The sequence below is a fragment of the Python bivittatus genome, unplaced genomic scaffold, assembly GCF_059951505.1.
Source record: "Python bivittatus isolate LINGU-HERP-01145 unplaced genomic scaffold, Pbiv_v1 ctg000560_np1212, whole genome shotgun sequence".
In the NCBI taxonomy this organism is placed as follows: Eukaryota; Metazoa; Chordata; class Lepidosauria; order Squamata; family Pythonidae; genus Python; species Python bivittatus.
In genome coordinates this window covers 4,973,886-4,993,991 of record NW_028277083.1, presented here as the reverse complement: position 1 = coordinate 4,993,991, position 20,106 = coordinate 4,973,886, and the positions used below count along the sequence as shown (strand labels likewise).

The 20,106-nt window shown below is 48.1% G+C and overlaps 2 protein-coding genes across 2 annotated transcripts in view; both read right to left on the bottom strand.

Moving 5' to 3' along the window:
• The window catches only part of ADAP1 (ArfGAP with dual PH domains 1), a 30,316-nt gene extending 17,319 nt beyond the window's left edge, over nucleotides 1-12,997 (bottom strand). Inside the window, exons 1-4 of the mRNA XM_088148036.1 lie at nucleotides 12,583-12,997; nucleotides 8,652-8,782; nucleotides 7,301-7,392; nucleotides 6,133-6,215 (exon numbers count right to left, since the gene is read on the bottom strand). Of these exons, the coding sequence (XP_088004162.1) occupies nucleotides 6,133-6,215; nucleotides 7,301-7,392; nucleotides 8,652-8,782; nucleotides 12,583-12,766 (490 nt within the window). The 5' untranslated portion in view covers nucleotides 12,767-12,997. The remainder of the gene's footprint in view (nucleotides 1-6,132; nucleotides 6,216-7,300; nucleotides 7,393-8,651; nucleotides 8,783-12,582) is intronic.
• Nucleotides 12,998-16,127: 3,130 nt separating this feature from the next.
• Nucleotides 16,128-19,426, bottom strand: COX19 (cytochrome c oxidase assembly factor COX19). Its single transcript, XM_007443797.4, has 3 exons — nucleotides 19,271-19,426; nucleotides 17,478-17,589; nucleotides 16,128-16,510 (listed from the first exon to the last, which is right to left on the bottom strand). Exons 1-3 carry the CDS (start codon nucleotides 19,347-19,349, stop codon nucleotides 16,408-16,410), a joined length of 294 nt encoding a protein of 97 aa, XP_007443859.2. The 5' UTR covers nucleotides 19,350-19,426; the 3' UTR covers nucleotides 16,128-16,407.
• Between the last annotated feature and the right edge of the window lie 680 nt (nucleotides 19,427-20,106).

Below are 20,106 nucleotides of genomic sequence, written 5' to 3'. Positions count from 1 at the left end.
GATATTCCTGCAAAGTCCAGTTGGAATGGGACATGCTGATCCCCTTGCAGAGAAAATTATTATGGACCTCTTTAACATTCCTACTTGAGATAAAGATGTCTCATGGCAGAAAACCTGGACTGGTTACAATTCCTGCTGGAGATATCTGGCAACCTCAACCTTTTCTGGTCTTTGGTTTGACCTCAGAAATAAATCCATCTTAGACTGCCTGGGGGATCTGGGGCAGAAGGGATACCTCCTTTTTTTCAATGTACATGTTTTAATACTCCCCCAAGCCTGTCACTTCTGTCTTCTTGGTTCCAATCCAACCAGTCCTTGAGTCTAATATTGGTGAGAACATTTCTCCATGCTCTTTTTTATAACTGATGACATTTCTACAGGGGCCCCTTCATCTCTGCACTGGTCTCCCTCTAATTTGCTTTTAGTGTCCTTTAGAAGGAAGGGTAGATGGATCTACTCCCAGCTGGGCTCAGTGCAACAGAGGAGGAAAACGAGAGCTTATATGTTGCATCCTGAAATAATGAGTATGAAATGCCAAAGTTCTCATGAGGACACCATGAAAGCTGCTGTGTATCGCCCCCAAAAACGCCTTCTTACCCAAGACCCCAGCTTTGCAACCACCATGTTCCCAGCTGTACCATTTCCACCACACACCCACTGTTTCATTAACAACAATACCATTGTTGAGCTCTCCACGGAATGAAGGATTGAGGCCCAGTGATGAAAGAGGCTTGTTTATGCATTTTCCTTGGAGTAAAGAAAAAGACCAGTCATTGTGTAGCTTTTGTGTTTCACATAATGAGCACCAAAAATCTTATTTTAAGCTTCTACACCTCAGCTTGGACCTTTTAAAGCGTCCATCCACATTGTAATGTCCATGCCAGCCTCTCAGGAGAACCCACAACTCATTGCTGGAATACACCCTCCACCTTCAGAAAACCCTGGTTTGAAGTCACCAGCCTCTCCAAATGCTGGCAGGGAACTTCTCACCCTTCAGACATTGTTGAACTCCAGTTCCCATTGTCCCCACCCAACCTGGCCAATGGTTTGAGATAATGGGAGGCATAACCCAATCACCTCTAGATGATCACAGGTTTCTCATCCCTGAGTTAGAAGAATTCAGGAAACCAGCTAGGGAAAATCTTTTTGGTCAAAATCTTTGGTCAAAACCCACCAAAACAAACCGGGCTTCTCGAATAGCCACTAGCCCTGGCTTAAAACTGCCTGAGGATCATGGGTTGTTTTGGGTGCACTAAATCATCATCCGATGCAGGGACGTGAAGGAGAAAACAAACAGCCCCCAGATTGTTCTGTGATTTATTAAGCCATAACATTTAGCTCTGTGTGATGTGCTAGCACCGTTTCCCCGTCCACCCATTCCTCATATCATAACTCTGCTGCGTCTGCTGTTCTCCAGCCAGCATTTCCCCCCCTTCCCTCTCCCCCTCCTCCTCTAACTCGCTTATACTCTTTCGCCTTTCCTTGTAAGGAAGGGGTGCCAATCCGATGAATTGTTTCTCCTTTTCTGCACACGTTGCCAGCGCCGAGGGAGCAGGAGGCAAACGGCTTGCCCGCTGGAACTGAAAATCAAAGGCAGGCTGGCGATGCTCACAGGAACGCCCGCCCAACACAGAGTTGCCCATCTTTTCACCCCAGCCCTGACAGGGAACTGAACTTGTGTTAATAAACTTGGTAGAAGGCAAGTTGGCTTAATCCATGGTAGGCTAAAATCAGAAAGCAGTAGCTTGCCAAAGCTTACGCCTTGCAATAAAATCCTTTGGCCTTAAAAAGGGCTTCCTGGTGCTTTCTGATTTTTGTTAATGAAGCGCCACGGTCCCACAAAACCAGCATGTTGGGGTTAAAAAGGTTTCCCAGGCATCTGAAGGCCTTGCATTTTATCCCAGTCAGATTTGTCTGGGCATTTCCCAAAAGGAATCACTTTATTATTCCTCTTTGAATGATCTTTTTGAAGGCCAGATTCATATTACGTGGAGCGTAGGGAACAGATTTTCTTCTTTTTTTTAATTTTTCCATACCAGCTTTTTCCTCCAACCACCCCATTCCTTCTCATGGGACGAAATGCCGGGGATCAGCTTCACTCTTTAAAGCCTGGGTGATTAAGCCCTGCCTTGAAACAAGCCCGGAGACGCATTTTAGCCTCCGATCAGCCCTGCAAGGTAGGAACTAGTAGCCTGCACCGGAAGAGTTTCAAATAGCAAATTTAGGAACAGGTCCATCTGCCTTGGCATCAGGGTGGTCTCTCTGCCCATTCCAACCACAGATGCTAGAGATGGAAAACGGGAGTTGGGTCAACACGTAAGAACTCTCCCTTTTGGGAGGAGAGAATTCGCTCAAGAGTTTGGAGCAAGTGTGCAAGGACCTCGGTATTGTCCACACGTTTCTCACCAATCCACCCAAAGGCATCGAAGGGCTTTTAAAATGAACGTTTTGAACTTTGGTTTTTTTCATCAATAATTCTGGAACCTCCAGATCAGAGCATCAGGTTCCAAAATCACAACTACCCACTAAAATTAGATTTGTTTGAAACACACGCAGACAGAGGGTGTTTCAGCCAGATCTGCCCACTTCTAAAAGACTCCATTCCAGCCCGTTTTCCTTTCCTTTTAACTAAATGTAATATTTCAGTGTATTGAAAAAGTCCCTAATCTGTTGGATTAGGGTTCCTTCCATTAAATATCTGTTTCCACTTCTGCCAACAAGGAAGGGGGGGGGGAGATTGTCCTTGTCTAACTCCCCTTTAGAAGCATCCTAGCTAAAGCCTCAAATTGTGGGTGCAATTAGGAATGGTGCAAAATCAAAGGCTCCACACGCTTTAAGGATTTGTTTCACACACACACACACACACACACACACACAGAAAGAAGATCTTCTGGTTGGGACAATATTCATAATGCTTTCGACTTCCTTCTCCCACTGACCCATAATGCATGAACGCAATTTTCAAAGTTGATATCCAGATTTGTTGCATGACAATCACAGAATATTCCTGTGGCAGGGAAACTAGGAAACGTTTTCCTTTGAAGAATAATTTCTTCTGCGTTTAATATTCATGCAACAAATACAGCTATTAATGCTTATCTTCAACCAGTTCTTTAAAGATAACCACCAATGCCACCAGATTGCAATAAGATAAAACAGTGAATGCTGAAATACAATTTTGGAAATGATCAAAGGGGAGAAAAGCCACCCCAAATATAGTCTAGAATTGAGGTGGGGAGTCTGAGATCTTCTGGATTTATTAGCTGATTGATTGTTATTGATGTACTGCTTCTGCACAGACTCCTGGCTGCTTACACCCATTAAAAATGTACGAATGACATCCTATCCTGGCAAAAATCAAATGTAAATTTTTAATTATTCTTGTTGGTGATGTTATAAGTAGAAATAATACATGAGTGCAGAGGCAACCACTCTCTAATACTCAAGGATGCTGAACTTTAATTCCCAGCTCTCCAGATTTCCCGGCCAGCGGTGAGAAACACTGGGAGTTGTAATGCACCAAGATCCAGAACAGACTCGTCTATGTTAGCCATCCCCACCATACTTGTAGCCTATTTCCACCATACACACAGACCAACCTCTTAAGCATTCACAGGCAGAATGAAAAAAAACAAAAACCAAATGATCAGTTTCTAAATGAATAGGCGTCTTACTAATTTTAGGACAGCCCTAAGCTTGGACCGATACTCGCTTGCTTCTGAACGAGTAGTCCAGACATCCTGTTCAGCCAGCTAAAAATAAATTGAATTATTTAGGTCTCTTTAGTGTACTGCACGGTGTACTGACATTACCCTTTTTTTTCTTTTTCTGAAACAGAAGTCACTCTTGCACACCTGTATAGCACAGGCATCAAGAATAGAGGAACACATCTGGAGCACAAGGCAGAAGGCAAAATTAAAGCACTAGGTATCCCTGTTTATGATTCATTTCAAGGGAAAGCAGACAGGGCTTTCAGTAGGTACTCCTTTTGGGCTGAGATGTCCCCAACCATTTCAGGATCATAAGAAGAGGGTAACAATTGAAGATGGGAGTTTAATCATTCTGGAGTTTAATCCACATCAGCATTTCATAACTAGATGCCTTCCAGAGGTGCTGGATCATAGATCCCATTGGTTCTAATAGCAATGATGGTAATCCAAAAATAAATCAGATCATCTTGGGCTCTATAGAAGGCCAGATTGGGAACAGTTATCTGGTAGGGTACAGATTCTACCTAGGGGTTGAATCCAAAAATTGGACCTGAACAGGTGTAATAGTTACAACAGAGATCAGGTACACAAGTGTGACTTACAAGCCAAATATTTCTCTCTGGACAACCCTATCCAAGCTAGCAGGTTCTTCTGACAACAACTGTGATGCTGTTCAGAATAGAGATACTGTTTACCTCCCAACTGCAATAGTGACGAAGGGAACTTTGAAGGAGAGTGACTCAGTACAACAGCTGTTACTTTCTCTGATAATGAAGAAAAGTCAATGTCATGCCCAAGTTATCTAGAGCTACACTTTCTGCTAAAACACAAGCTTGACAAGTTGAGAGGGAAAATAATGCAACCGCCAACAGAAGAAGAGTTCTTCCACCCCTCTGCTACTCAGATTTGGGTTTTAACTTCTCAGATTTGGGTTGAGAAGATCTAGTTCCAAATCTTAGGGCTACCATCATGTTGGTTAGGGAGCCATAGTCTAACTTCTTGCTCTAAATACTGTATGACCTATCTCATAGGGTCATTATGAGGATAACGTGTAGAAGAAGGACATCATGGATGCAGCCGTGAGCAATTTGGAGGAAAGGTAGGATAACAAGATTATAGCAGAAGAGAAAGACTATCAGGTTGAGCATCTCTCCTGTGGACTAGATGAACATGTCCATCTATCTTTCTTGGAAAAAGTACAGAAGTAGCTTGCCATTGCTTTCTGCTGTTGCTGTTACCGTTGTAACTTCTGAGTTCACATTTCCTGTTGCTCTTCATGCAAGGATCCACCAGCCTTAATCCTACTTAGCTTTTTTCTGGATCAGCCAGAGTTGGGAACAGAGATGTAAATAAGACTGGGGTAAAGATGCAACAGTTTGTTTCAAAACTAATTAAAAAATCTCTAATTGACCCGATGTCACAGTGTACGCTATGCCTGTAAACACCATTCGACATTCAGATTTGGGGCCCACCTACAGTATTGTTCATTCTAACACTCCAGCCCTATTCTGATGGTTTCCTGCCATACAAACAAGTTATGGCAAGACATGAAATGAGTACATTTGCTTCTACCTAACCCACCTGTCAGCCCCACCAGGTAGACCAGACCAGGACATCAACTCCATGGGGAGAACAGAATTACACTTTATTGAGATTGGCTATCACAGGGGTCCCCAAACTCTTCAGCCCATCGACCCCTTCATGAAGTTTCAGGTGGTTCATCCACCCCCAAACATTTATTATATGAAAATAATTTAATAAAGACTACTTCAACAAATAGTACTACGAATATTAAGGACAACAACGAGACAACTTAAGGTCATTCTCACTGGCAGCTGGCCATCCAGCCCTAGGCAACACTGTCTCACCGCTAGCCACCTGACCTTCAGGACTAGGGACTGGCATGGAGCTCTACAGAGACCCCGAAAGATTAATTGACCCCAATCGACCTCCCATCATTTATCAACCACCTATTGACCCCCCAGCCATTTACTGACTGTGGACCTCTTCTACCCCAGTGAATCAGAGTGGCGTCAGCCTGATGGTGAATGTTATCTCATTTCTCTGCACTTAAAAAATGTTTCAGCATTTAAAAAATGTGGCTTAGGTAACAGTTCTTGCATATTTCCACCAAGGCCATCTTCCTCACTCTCTGTAGTCCCATCTCTTTCTGACGGCTGAATGCAGAGAAAGAGGGTTGGTTTAAACTGTTAAATGTGAACAAGCTAAGATGTAAATCAGGATTTGATGTAGCCCTTGTCCTCATTAATCTCAGTTCCCCAGTGTTGGACTCTGCACAGAACTACGGTTAAAAGTGGAAACAGAAATAGGCAGACCGCCTCTTTCCCAGAGGCTGAAATAAATAAGAACTTTGAACAGTAAACATTTGCATTGGTAATTAAAAAAAACTTTTCCCCATTACCTGCAGAGTAAGGTTCTTGTTTCTCGATGTAAATGAATTCCTCCCTTTCATATTTAGCCCTGATCCACTGTTCTCGTAGCAGTCTGACAAAAAAGGAAATCAGTGAAAGGATTTTTAAAAAAAACATTGGAATGATGAATTCTTCACAGAAAGCGGGCATCTTCCAGAAATAAATGAGGATACTAACTAGAATTCGGAACTGCCCACTGCCCTCTGTTTCTCCTCTAATCAGTCGAAAATGGAGGAAAAACCAGATTCCCCCCTCCGAATATATTACCTATTTGCTTTTCTAAAAACATTGAAAAGAAATAGGAATTGGGCCAACAGCTACATCAGTAGAACTGTGGAACCATCACCGAGTTTAGAAACTGAACACTATTCTAGGGGAAAATATCTTTCTCAGGCTGGATCATTAGAAGTTCTGGAGAAGTTTTTCCCGGGAACACCAAGAATGGAGAAGGAAAAAATCAAAACCAAGCAATCATGAGACGTTATTTAGGGGGGAGGGCTTGGAGGAAATGATTGCAGGTCAGAAGTCAATGTTCATCAGAGCATCAAACTGCTCCACTCAAAGAGGCCACGTGGAGACCCGAGACAAATGTAGAAAACAAGGAGGAAAGGCGAAAGAGTCCAAAAATACTGGAAAAGAAGAAAGAGTCTCAAGTGTTTCTAGTTTTTTCACATCTCATGGAACTTACTAGTTGTATGAGTCACCTAATCTAGCATTATAAGGTCAATCGGCATGTGATAAATTCCATAATTCATGTTTTGTCCCCTTCACGTATAAACATGCATTTTCTTCTTCCACAAACTAGTTTAACCCTTCTTTTTTCATAACCAAAAACAATGCAATAGTTAACTAACACAAAAAAGAAAGCAAAGCAAAGTGATTGTTTTCATCTATAACATGCACGAGCTGAGAAATTATTCAATTACAATCTTAGGCGGGGCACGCTTCCAAGCTGCGTCAAGGATGATGACTTTCCAAGCGTTTTGAATCAATTGTCAGAATCCAATTCAAGTTTCATTGAAGTTTAAAAAAAAAAAAAAACAGAACCAAACAGCAGAAATAAGCATTGGGATGGAGATTACAGATCTGCTGAAAGAGCCTTACGGCTGCTGAAAGAGACTTTTCCCCAGAAAGCTTGAGCAGAAAGTGGGTACTTACAGGCAGTCCAAAAAAGTTGGCTTATAATAAAATGGTGGGAGTTTTGATTCATATTTTGCTTTGGAGGCAGTGTTCCCCATGGAAGCCATGAACTGCAAACAAACACATTTTTTAAAAAGTCCATTATTAACTCATTCGGTTGACCAAAAGTTTCTAGATAGTCTCCCTTCCGATTACAGACCTATCTGATGGTCTGCTTAGCTTCAGCATATACAGCGGTGCTTAAAAGTTTGTGAACTCCTTGAATGTTCACTATTTCTGCATAAATCTGACAGATAAAATGTGATCTGTTCTTCACTCAAGTCCGAAAACTAGATTTTTCTTTTGTTTTCCTATTTTTTATTGTAAATAAATGTAATTTTATCTCTTGGTTGTGAGCCGCCCAGAGTTTGGTACAAGATGGGCGGCTGTACAACTGTAAAAAAGATCAAGATGGACACTGTGAGTTCTCAATTACTTGATTTTTTTTAACCTCCCTGATCCATGCCTTAGCACCACTCTGCAGACATCCCTGATGGTGATCTTCAAGTAACTCTACGGGGTCATTCAAAGCCACCCTCCAGCCGGTGAAAATCATTCTGTTTCAGGCATTCAGATATGAGCCCCATTATATTGCTGTCAGCCCTACTATGTAGATCAGACCAAGAAATCAATTCCACGGGAAAACTACTTTTATTAAGATTGGTTATAGTAACAGAATCTTGCAAGTCTGATTGTGCTGGACCTCCTCCCCCTCTTATACTCATGTGAATTAGGAAAGTGTCTGCCTGAGCCATTTTCATGTTTTTCTGCAAGTTTTGGGTTTAAGACACATTTTCTCTTCATCACTTTGGTAACAGATCTCACTTACCTCCATCAAGGTCATCTCCTTTACTCTCTTACAGAATGAAAAACAATACCAACAGAGGAGGAAGGGAAGAGAGGGTTCACTGGCCACAGGTAGGGAAGGTGCAAGAGAAGATGGAGAGGGCATAGGGAATGGCCTCGAAGGACGGGAGGAAAAGCCGCTAACAAGGAAACGGTCAGATAAGCAGAGCTTGAGCCTGGGCCAAGAAAATAACTTGAGAAAACGTCTCAGATAAGCCCCTCCCTAGTTTACATGAAGATAAAGGGAGGGAGAGGGAAGCACCTTCAGACTTGCAAGATTCTGCTACTACAGCTGTTACAACGAAAGTAGTCCTGACGTAAGCTGCAGTTAGGGCTGCAGACAGGACAGGACTCTCTCACCCCGTAACGTTTTGCTGCAGATCCTCTTCAATCAGCTGAGGGATAAATTGCATTGTACCCATCTCCTGCAATCGTTTAACCAACCTGGGCGGGCCGCATTTCCTTGCTTTTAACAATGACTTACCTCGACTTGCACTGAGTCCCATTCATCCATACGGACGGATTTCACCTTGCTGATGTGGGGGATGTTGTGGTGGATCCCCGAACAATTTAAGCAGATGAACACCCCCAAAGTATGAGAAGCCCAGTCTGGATCTACAGAGACAAAAAAGCATCGCAGCGTAAGTGGGTAAAACGCTGGAGCTGAGAGAAAAGGAAGTTGGCACCTTTACCGCCATCCTGTCATATATGATGTCATTGCTAGTTTACTGCCACACCCAAGATAGTTCTCAGATCATACTAAATTTTGATGCGTGATCCCAACCACCCTGATCTGTTGTTGCTGTCTATATGTCTAACAAATATCACACTTTAGAATGGAGGTTTTCCAGTGATTTTGGTTCTAAACAAGAGCCTAAGAATCATGGTGGTATTATCATAATACATATGGTATTATAATATATATGAAGTTTCAATATATATATATTGGCAAAGTCAGTGGTGCCAAATCCAGTCAATTAAAAACTTAGTTTGGAAGTTTTAGTGAAGACTTTGGTGAACCCCTTTGGTATATGTCCAAAAACTTCAATTATATAGTGTAATAGTTCTTATTTTCTTCCAGAGCTCTTCACCTGCAATTTGCAAATTTATATTACTTTTTCATTTTTGTCTTTGTCCATCTGATTATCTCCTGGCGTCGCTACATTTCTGAACTGCATTTTCTTTTAATGTGCAATCACGGCAAGGTCTGATGTGTTGTGTTTCAGCGGCCTGGCGGTCTGTATTTGAAACTCCCACAAAATCTTGACCTCCTCATTTTCTATGACTTTCTCAGGTGTACAATCCCGGTTTGGTTAACAAGCAAGCCAAACTTTGGACATAAATTCCAAGGCAAGATTTTGGCAGCTCCACCGTGGCATTGCTTATTCTCAATTGGGGGGATGTTTATGATACAGTCTTTATAGTCTACTGACCATCAAGAGCTAACACTGATGGTGGCACTGGAGGCACGAACCCGTCTGCAAGGCAGAGATGTCTGCAAAGGGGCAGGGGGTCAAAAACACCAAAATAAAGGCCAGAGTTACTGAAATTCCACCTTTTTTCTTTTTAACAGACACCATAGATCGTAAATGAAGAGGCCCTGGGGTTTTGGAAAGCTAGCCAGGTTCAGTGGCATCAAGGATGGAGAGGAAGGGTGATCTGTCCGGGTTACCCACCCATTCCCACGCTGGAGCCAGCTCTGCTGAGTTTACGGCCGAGGACGCTTACAGCAAAACCAACGTCTTGCTTCACTCCACGGTGGAAACACACTTGGCCCCTTGTTTATTGATTCAAAAGCCACAAAGATTGCTAAATGTGATCGCTGGGCAAAACGAAATGGGTTTCCCGTCCTGCAGGGGAAGACGCATTTTCTCCTCTCCTGACATGCAAGTGACTTGCAACAAAATATTTGTGTTATTTATTTAGCAGAAATGTTTATAGGCCTCCTGCCAGCTTCCCAAAAGCAACTTTTATTTCCTCTGTATTTTCTCGACAAAATACAACCCGCTTCCTCTAATTAAAAGCGGGGGGGGGGGAGGGAAGCACAGGTATTCATGCAGAGATGCAGCAGGCGTAATCCTCTACTTCCTTAAAAAATTCCCGTGGGCTACCATGACATCAAGAATTCTCTCTGACAACCCGTGACTTTCCTGCTCACCAAAATGAACTCCTCACCAGCAACGCAAACTTCAACAAGGTCACAACTTTGATCACGTTATCCATCAGCAACAGAACTAAAGAGAAAGTCCCCATGGATTTGCAGGGGCTCGGTGGGTCATATCTGGGTCTGTAAAGGATCTGAATTCTCTAAAGCAGGAATCCTCCAGCTGCAGGGGCAGTCTATCACTAAATGCTCATTGCTGGAGGAAGAGTGAAAGAGTGATGGGGGGTGTATGCACTGGCCACCTTTATGTCCTGCATTTGAACTTTCCAGGATCCAGCAGCTGTGGGAAATGAGATACAGGTAGACCTTGCTTAGCGACTGCCTCATTTAGTGAGTGCTCGCAGTTACGACGGTGATGAAAAAGTAGCTTGGCAACCAGTCCTCACATTTACGACCTTCACAGGTCTGTGAAGCAAAGGAAAGCTGGTCAGATCCCAAGCACCGTCACAGTTTCACTTAGCGACCACTTTGCTTGTCGCTTTCCTTCACACCCTGCTAAAATCCAACGGTAGGAGGATCTGGGTGCCAAACATGAAGCGCAATGCTCAGTAATCGAGAAGAGGTTTCCGTGGTTCTTTCCTCACATTTCCTGGAAGTGCCAGGAAAAAACCTAGGACCATTTTTTGCATGCAAAAAGTATGCCGTGTCCCCAAGCTGCACTCCCATAAACATAAAGCCCGATTCTAGACCTCATGATTCTGTGCAAAGAACAGATTCACATGCGAATTGCGTGAGTTGCTGATCCATCCAGTAATGAGGGTTTTTTTTTTTTTTTTAAAAAAGGTGTTTTCCCATCCAGCTGTTGAAACTGGGATCCCCTGCAGGCAAAGCACGCCGTGCCCCCCCCCACTCTTTCCTAAAAGACAAAACCTGTGCAATAGTACTAGTGTGTATCTGTGTGTGTGCAGAGAGATGGGGTGGGGGGGCATATACTATTCGTTTTTTTAAAAGGGAGACTTCGTTTGCAGCTGTACTACTGATCAGAGCAGAACAGCAGCGTCAAGGTAACCCTGCACAGGCTGCATTTGGGGCTGAATTCCGTCCCCCCCAGAAAAAAAAAAAGGGAGGGAAGGAATACGGCACAAGTTCCTTGGAAACCTCGGGCCCAGCTGCCTTATCGGGCTGCCCAGAAGAAACACCCCCCACGCCAGGAAGCCAAACGCCCTTCGAGTTGAGAAGGAGGTGGTGCACGCAGCCCCATCACCTCCATGTAAGGGGGTTGCAAAGAGGGGGAGACCCCTCGCCCCCGCAGACCTCTCCCACCCGACCGTGCGGGGGGGGGCGGCCTGGGTTTCCCCTCTCCCCCCCCCTCCGGAGCAAGCAAACCAGCCTGCCAGATCGAGCCGCTATTCACGGTCTGGTGGTTTCAGCCTGGCCCCGCCCGCTCGCCCCGCCTTCCTCCCTGGCAGGACCCCGCGCCCCCCGCCCCAGGCGAGCCAACTCCCAGCCGCCCGCAGCCCCCGCCGGAGCCGGCGTCGCGGCGGCCGATCTGCACTGCAGTTCGCGGCTGGCAGCCCCGCCGCCTGGCATGTGCCGTGACGTCAGCATTCGCAACGCCACCGGAGAAGGCGGGCGGGCGGGGCGGGGGGGCGGAGGATGGGGAGAGGTCCCGGCCGGGGAGGGGGCAGGTCCGTCTCCTCTCTGCCTCCGGGGCTGAGCCTCCCGGCCAGCTTCCCTGCTGGCAGCAGCCGCCCCGCGCCTGGGGCGGGGGGATCGGGGGGTCGGGGGGGAAGAGTTTCACCTGCCCACTTCTTCCGAGCCAAGTTCCCGGGGAAGGCACGGCGCCCCAAGAAGCGGCAGGGGAGCCCCTTTTCCCGCATACGTTGGCAACTTTGGCTGAGTTGATGGGGAGGAAATGAATCCGGGGCAGGCTCCCCCCAGGATCTGCGGAGGGTGGGGTCCCCTGCTGTTCTCAGGGAGGGGCAGCGAGCGCTTTGCCCCGTCATCCCTCCGCCCCCTCCCTCTCCCCTTGGGGACCCCTCCCCGGTCCCTCTTTTCTTCATTCCCGCAAAAGTGAACCGGGAAGCAGCGCGTGGGGAAACTGAGGCCGGGGGGAGAGGAGGCGCTTCCGTGCGCTGCTCCAGAATCCCCGCTCGGGGAGGGAAGACCCACGCAGCCCCCCTCCCCGCCCTTCCACGGAGAGCGGGGGCAGGGGGCTTTTCGCCCTGCAGGCAAAGCGGGTCCCGGGAGCGGCTGCACCTGCCCGGGTGGGGAGACGACCCCGCGCCCCCCGCGCCCCCCCCCCGCTCACCGCTGGCCTGGCAGTCGGCGCACCCGCCGTTCCCGTCTCTCCGGAGCAGCTCCAGCAGCGCCGCTTTGCTCCTCGCCTTCGCCATGGCGGGGGGCGCCGGGGGCCGCGTGGGGGAGGCGCCCGCCGGGTCCGCGCCCTCGTGGGTCTCCTGGGCGCCTCCCCGCCGGGCGGGGGGCTGCCTCATTCAGAAGGACCCCCGCCCTCCGCGAGGGGCCCGCGGGAGCCGGGGGGGCGGGCCGGGCGGGGTCCCTCCGCCGCGCCGCTGCTCAGCATCCCCGCCCGGGCTGCTCGGCCGGCGGCGACGGCGACGGCGACGGGCACGAGGAGGCCTCCGCGCGCGGGGGACGGCTCCGCATGCCGCCAGCCCCGGCCAGCAGCAGCCGCAGCAGCCGCCCGCCCGCCCGCCCGTCCGTCCGTCCGCCCGCCCGCGAGCACGGAGAAAACCAACCCAACTCCGCCGCCCGCCCGCCCGGCGCGCCGCGAGCAGCAGCCCGGCTCCAGCGCGACCCCTGGCGGCCGCCGCGGGCCGGGCCGGCGGGCGCGGGGAGCCCCGCGGCCGGCCAGGTGAGACGCGGCGCGCCAGGTTGCCAACGTCGCCCGCTGGCCGCGCTGCTGCGCCTCCTCCCCGCCGGGGAGGCAGCGGCGCGGCGGGCAGGCAGGGAAGCGGCGCCGGCCTTGAGGCTTCGGGGCCTGGCAGGGCGGGCGAGGCGTCGCCGCGACCCCGGCCCTCCAGGGGACAAGCCGGGGTCAAAGCAAGCCCTGGGTTGGTACCCCGGGAACCGGGCTTAACAGCCCACGCTCAGTAGTCCTGGTTGGGCCAGTGGAAGCAATCTGGATCTGCTCCTTTTTCTTCTTTTATGTGCAGATATTAAAGGGGTGAGTGCAGATGGAGTATCCGCAGAAAAGGTCAGAACAGCAGATGAATATCAGGAGGGAGGAAAAAATCCCACTCACCTCCCCCCCCCTTGCAATCTAAAAAGAACTGGCAGGAAAGGGAAGGGAGTGGGGAGGGAGAAGGAAAAAGGCAAACTGAGGCACAAGTGGTTAAAGTGACTCAGCTCCAAGTAAGCCCACCAACATTTAAATCCATGTCTTCTTCTATTTTTAACTTACATTTCCTCAATGGAGTTTAGGACACGTGGTCCGGTCCTGTCCTTGCGTTTTGACCTACATTTCACACTTACAACTCTGCAGGTGACGCGAGTTGTCTGAACAGTCAACTCGACAGGCTTGTTCTGGAGATAAAAACGTATTGGGCTGCCTTAAGAGTGTTAAAATTCACTTTTTAAGGAAATGTTCCTGGGTGAGGTGAAATTCTACAGAATTATTCTCTTTTTTAAAGGAAGGACAGATGCTACAGCATAAGAGAACAAGTGGACTTTTAAATGTCCCCCGGAATTGGCCATTTTATTCACTGAACAAAATTTCAATCCCCCCAGTCCTGACCGACACTGGGTGGCATGCGACATAATAAATCAGGCAAGCAGTAAAATAAAACTGGCACATCGTTTTATGCGGGTAAATAATTTTACATGCATAATGGTGTAGTCAGCTACCAAAGACTAACTTAGACTTTTGCAAATCCATGCTTGGTCCAGGAAATGAATCACATGATATCTAAACGCACCATTGATCTTCCTGTGTTGCCAACTTATTGGAAACCATTGAAATGGGATCAGGGAGTGTAATTATCTGAGAGAGGGGGAGAGAGAGTCTGTTTCTCTGAAATTGATCGACGATTCAGAGAAGGGCACCAACAGCATTCTCCGACCACAAAATTCTCCCTGGCTCGCATCGTTGTGCTTCTCTGAACCGGCATAAGAGCAAACAGAACAGGATGCAACGTGAGTTCATCCTTTTTCCTGCCCCCCCTCCCCAAATTGAGAATAAATCCGAGGATTGCTCCAGCAGGCTCCTATTGTTTCGTCTCCAGCAATTGTCTGATTAGGGACTTCGTTTTTCTGAATCTGTACATTTTGTAAGTAATGTGTTTGTTCTGATATTCTCCGATCTTTTTCCACATCAGACGTCTGGGTAATGTGGAATAAGCATTAACAAATGGCTCCACCATCTCTTTCATCGCAGAAGCATCATTTGGTTGCATCCCAAACAGAAGTAATTGGGGGGGGGTCCCCATTCCTTATGCAACTGCTACACCAGCAATTTATCTGACTTTTCAAAACATTTCTGTTTAACAACATTCAACTTCTTGTCTTGTTCACTTGCATTATTCCCCCCCCCTCGCCCTTTATTTGATCTAGGGGTTAACCATGGCTTGGCACCCGCATTGCCACAAAAGTACCCACAATGCAGGGGAGGGGGGAGATTTAGAGACACCTTCCTCCTAAATTTCCCCCTTCTTCCTGTATCCCCAGCCTTAAAACGAATCCGCTCTGAATTAAAAGGTGTGGAAATTAGACAGGATCACAAAAACCACGGGGTGACCCAACTAACCCTGGCTAGTTTAGGAAGACAGCCCGAGTTTCTGACTTCATCCTCGTGGCTGCGCTGGAGGAGGAAAGCAGGGGGTGGAGGGTGGGGGGTGCTTGGACACCTTCTGGGAAAAACAGATCGGGTCGGCTGCCAATTCTTTGAGAAGTGTTTGCCTGTTCGCCCGATTTGCTCTTATTCTTGCGCGTTAGAAAGGAGGCGGCTGGAGCATCTGGGTTTCTTCTCCCCTCCTTCTGACTGACCCGGGACAGGGGGTTAGCTATTCCTCCTAATTTATTATACAGGTTACAGCAAAGCAGACGTCCTTGTTGAAAGGCAGCCATTGTGACGCCCGGACTCTTCCCACCGTCGCAGATTCTGTGATAGCCTTGAGCGGATTCTCCGCATAATAGGCGGAGAAGAAGAAATGTTGTTTATTTTCCCAGGAACGACCAGAGATGGTCTGCATAGTTTCAGAATGCCTTGTTGGTGGGTCTGAAAGGGTTCTGCCCCCCCTTTCCCCCCCACAGCTGCTTCTGCAGTGTATTTATCTCGCAAAGGGCTGCTTCTCCTGAAAGACCCCAAGACACGTTCCTGCAGCTTCACAGATGCAGATGTCTTTAATCCAGGTTGTCCTCGTTTAGTGACCACAATTGGGACCAGCAACTCAGTCATTAAGCAGGGCGGTCACTAAGTGAAACTGCAGCTGTGCATATGGTCTTCCTTCAGCTTTCCTTTGCTTTACTGCAGTGTTTCTCAATCTCAGCAACTTTAAGATGTATGGACTTCAACTTCCAGAATTCCCTAGCCGGAGTTGAAGCCCATACATCTTAAAGTTGCTGAGATTGAGAAGCACTGTTTTACAGACCTGCAAAGGTCATTCATGCGAGGACTGGTTGCAAATTTACTTTTTCATCACCGCTGTCCCTGTGAACGGTCACTGAATGAGACAGTCGCTAAACGAGGACCACCTGTACACAAACACCCCCATACACATTCTGTTGCAGCCAGAGTCCAGCACAGCTCATTCCTCAGGTGGACACAGAGAAAAAGTAGGCTAAACCTTTAACAGCAACCCAGTCCAGGGTACAAAAATCCAACAGCATCTCTTTGGATTATGGCTTAAGTTTTTAATATCCTAATCCCAGTTTCAACACGAGTTCAAACATACTACCCAAAGGCACTGCAATCTTCTTTTCCTTTTTAAGGGAAAAACCACCCAAAAGCTGTATGGGGTCATCTGGAAAACAAAACCTGCCATCATTCTGAGTGAATGTGTACAAATCTGTTATCTGGTGAATTTCTGTGACGTTTTTCAAGAATAACTTTGTCTTAAAATGAAAAGCAAAACAATGTCTGGTACGTAGGACTGCAGATTCTGGGGGGAAACGTGAGTTAGGAGCGATTTGGTTGCACTGTCTCGGGTTGGCCTTCGGATTTCTCTTCCTTTAGGTCTTTAAATCCCAGTTTTTCCAGCGGCTCTTTGGCCATCAGTTGCCTTGAAGAAATCAGACAAAAACGTGTCAGCTGTTAGACGTGAAAGCCGCGAGCTTAGCCACGATGGTTTCCAATCCCAAATAATTCAGTCTCTCTAAAAGCAGTTACACCCCCTCCCCCAATGGATTATAACTAGTGCCACGCGTGCGTGTGACAACGCTGGAACATACACAGAAGCTCCTGTATGTGGTATGGGACAGAGAATTTAGCTTCCTGCAAACCCCAGCAGTTCCTTTCAATTAGCACATTTCTCGTTCTTTTGGAAGTAAAAATACACTTAACAGTTGGCAGGCAGTGATTCACAAGACAGCAACTACACAACACATGGGGCCAAAGAACCTAGCTTGCTAAGACAATCAGCTTTCCATTTCTTCAAGTAATGTTGGCTTTTTAAATTAGTAGTAGTAGTAGTAACCAAATTTATATGCCACCCAACTCACAGTGACTCTGGACAGTTTGCAGAAGGAGTACAAGTAGTCCTCACTTAAGAACCACAACTGGTTAAGCAAGGCCATCGTTAAGAGAATCATGTGGTCGTTAAGTGAACCCAGCTTCCCCAATGGATTTTTTTGCTAGGATTCACTTAATGACCACGTGATTTGCTTAACAACTGCTGTGATATGCTTAATAACCATTGTAAAAAAGGTCGCAAATCACGATCATGTGACCGCAGGGGGTGGTGTGACAGTTTGCAACAGTCATAAGTGCGAGTACAGGTTGTAAAGCACTTTTTCCGAGGCTGTCGTAACTTTGAACTGCCACTAAATGGTCGTTAAGCGAGGACTACCTGTAGCTTCTATCCCCAACCAAAGCAAAAACGAGACAAAACTTCCTTCTCATCTCAAGATTGCAGATAACAGACATTCGAAGAGCTAATTTAGCAAATCCTGACCACCAATCTGGCGCCTGCAAAGTGACCCAAACATCCCTTAGCCTCAGTGAGGTTCTGCAGAAAAGGTGGTTCTCACCTCTCCATTCGGCATTCTAAGTATTCCTTCGACTCCTGTCTGCACAATCCGTTCTCAAAGTGATTTGCCTGCAGACACTTCATGAATTTTTCTTTGAAAGCCGTACATTCACCTGTGCAAGAAAACCAAAAAAACCTTTTTTGTTTGTTTTTGTTTGAAAGAAAAAAAAACACACCTGGAATTAAGAGTACCCAAAAAGAACAGGGTATTCTAGAGACAGGCTGAGAGCCGTTTGTAAAAAGGATGCACGCTATAGGAAAGACATTCGCTCCCGCAGAATGATCCTGCAGGAAATCTGGAGGTCACTCTGCTGTTAACGAAGAAAAGCTTGTCCGTCAAGATGTGCTGAACTAAAGGTCTTAAGGAAGGTGAGGGGCGCCCCTTATTCGTAAGGGGTGCAGTGCTGAGGATGAAATTTCCCCAAAGCGCTTCAGAGAACCTAACACCTCGAAGCAGCTGCCTTCGCTCCAGGACTGCGAACCCTGAAGCAGCGGCCGGATAAACGTCTCCAAAGGCCGCAGCACCCAATTTCTGAAGGGCGTTGGCACGGCCGATTGGGCTGTGCTCGCCACAATTCCGTGCCCTCCTTGGTTCAGGTGCAGAGAGAGCAACCCCGCCATGACTTTCCGTTCAGACTTCGGCTTACCAGGAAAGGAGGACACCGACAATCGGAAAGGAGGACAAACAGGGGAAAGGAGGACCCACAAACTGTTTAACTTTCTTGGCGTCCACGACACAAACGTCAGCAAAAAAGTGCAAACAAAAAGGACTTCGGTCTACCTGTGTATGAACTTACTTGGTCACACTTAAAAAGCCAGACTGGATTTGGTTTTAAGGCTACGCCTGGGGGACAGAGGACATGAGGACCAACAGGAGGTCGTGTCCTCCTTTTGCCGGACGTCTGGCCATCCTAGAATTTAGAAGCACCGGCCCATTTTCCCACCGTTCCTATGCAACAGGCAGGGTTGAGTCGCTTCTTCGGATGGGTGGATTTCGCTCACCAGGAAGCAAACCGCAGCTTGTTCTCTAAGCCACCACTGGCTGACTTCACACTGCATGCAAAACCCCAAACCGTAGCTTACCAAACACATTCACCCCAAACCACATTACGGCCCCCGTCCTGGTATGCGAACCCCTCCTTTGACTCTGCTCTTCCATGCAAAGCCCGCCCCTGGATTCCCGGCCGCGCCTGCTCCCATCCCTCCTAGCCAGCGCTGGCTGGGGATTATGGGGGTTGCAGTCCAACAGGTCTGGGGACTGCAGGCGACCAATTGCCGAAGGTGACTGGCATGAGTGGCTGCACCCAGTTTTAGAATCAGGTTTAACTCGGGAGAAAATCTAATCGGACTGACACGCATGGGACTTGCAAGCTCGAAGCTTCTGTTCAGCAATCTTAGGCTGGGAGTTATGGAAGGGGTAGTCCCAATGCATCAGAAGGGCGAGGGGTGGGGAGAAAGGCAGCTGTGAAAAGATTGCAGCAGCACAGAGCCAGAATTTCTGCTAGGGGGAAAAAAGTGATCCCCCCATCCTCTAGAACAATATTTTTCAACCTCAGCCGCTCTAAGATGTGTGGACTTCAACTCCCAGAAACCCCCAGCCAGCCATGCTGGCTAGGGAATTCTGGGAGTTGAAGTCCACACATCTTAAAGCGGCTGAGGTTGAGAAACCCCGCCCTAGGGGGAGGGTGGCGACGCTCTAGATTTTCCCTCTCTATGGTGGGAGTTCTTAGCTCTGGGAGTCCCGTCTGTCTCTGGATCGTGCGGAGGAGCCGCGCATGCGCACTCTCCCCTCACCGAAATGATCCAAGGGGAAGGCGCCTTTGTCCGGCGGCTTCGGCTTGAAGCTCTTCGCCCCGAAAACCATCGTCGACATGACGGAGGCGGGCGGGCGGGCGAACCGCGCCGCTGCTCCGACCGCGGTTCTCCCCACTTCCGGAATAAGGCAGCGCCCAGCCAGTTCTGGCAGCGGAGCGCCGAGCCGGGCCAAAGGAGGGGAGAGCCGAGCGAGTCGAGCGGGGAGCTGAGCTCAGCCCCGCCCCTTTGGAACGCTGGCGGAGAATTGATACTTCGGCGCCGGCGGGGCTGGCGCGGCGGGCGCGGATGATGGTTTGTTCGATGGTGGTTTCAGCGGAAAGGCAGCCTGGGCTGGGCCGGCCCTCAGCCGGAGAAAGCCCAGCGGCCGCTGTCCAGAGATGCTCACGGATGCTTGCACCCCTCGCCGGGGCACCCGGGCAAGGATGGGTTTTCCCTAAATGAAGCCTTTTGCAACAAGCCACAATGAGCGGGGTTTCCCGCTTAACCTTCCACGTTCCTAACCTGGATGTGACCAGGACAAGGGCTGGGATGCCCCGTCCAGACGTTGGACCGCAGGCGGGGAGATCATTAATACTCCCTTCCAATTTGCCTCTTTAGGGTGCCTTGGGCGCTGGTCACCCCACTGGGTGCCCCACACATTTCTTATTTTTCTTCTTTAGTCTTTTTTTTTTTTAATTATGGCATCTGTTGTAAAGATGACCTGTTTCACGGGGGCTGTTAGACATGGTTTTATGGACAGCTTTTCATCCTCTTTCCTCCCCTTTTGCGCAGAGGGTGAAAAACAGCTGTCCTGATGTGTCTCAGAAAAGGCCTAC

Coding starts and splice junctions, on each gene's coding strand:
- COX19 (XM_007443797.4), bottom strand. CDS start 19,349: ATGTCGACGATGGTTTTCGGGGCGAAGAGCTTCAAGCCGAAGCCGCCG. Junction 17,590..19,270: donor CTTCCCCTTGGATCATTTCG/GTGAGGGGAGAG, acceptor TTTCTTGCACAG/GTGAATGTACGGCTTTCAAA. Junction 16,511..17,477: donor TTAGAATGCCGAATGGAGAG/GTGAGAACCACC, acceptor GATTTCTTCAAG/GCAACTGATGGCCAAAGAGC.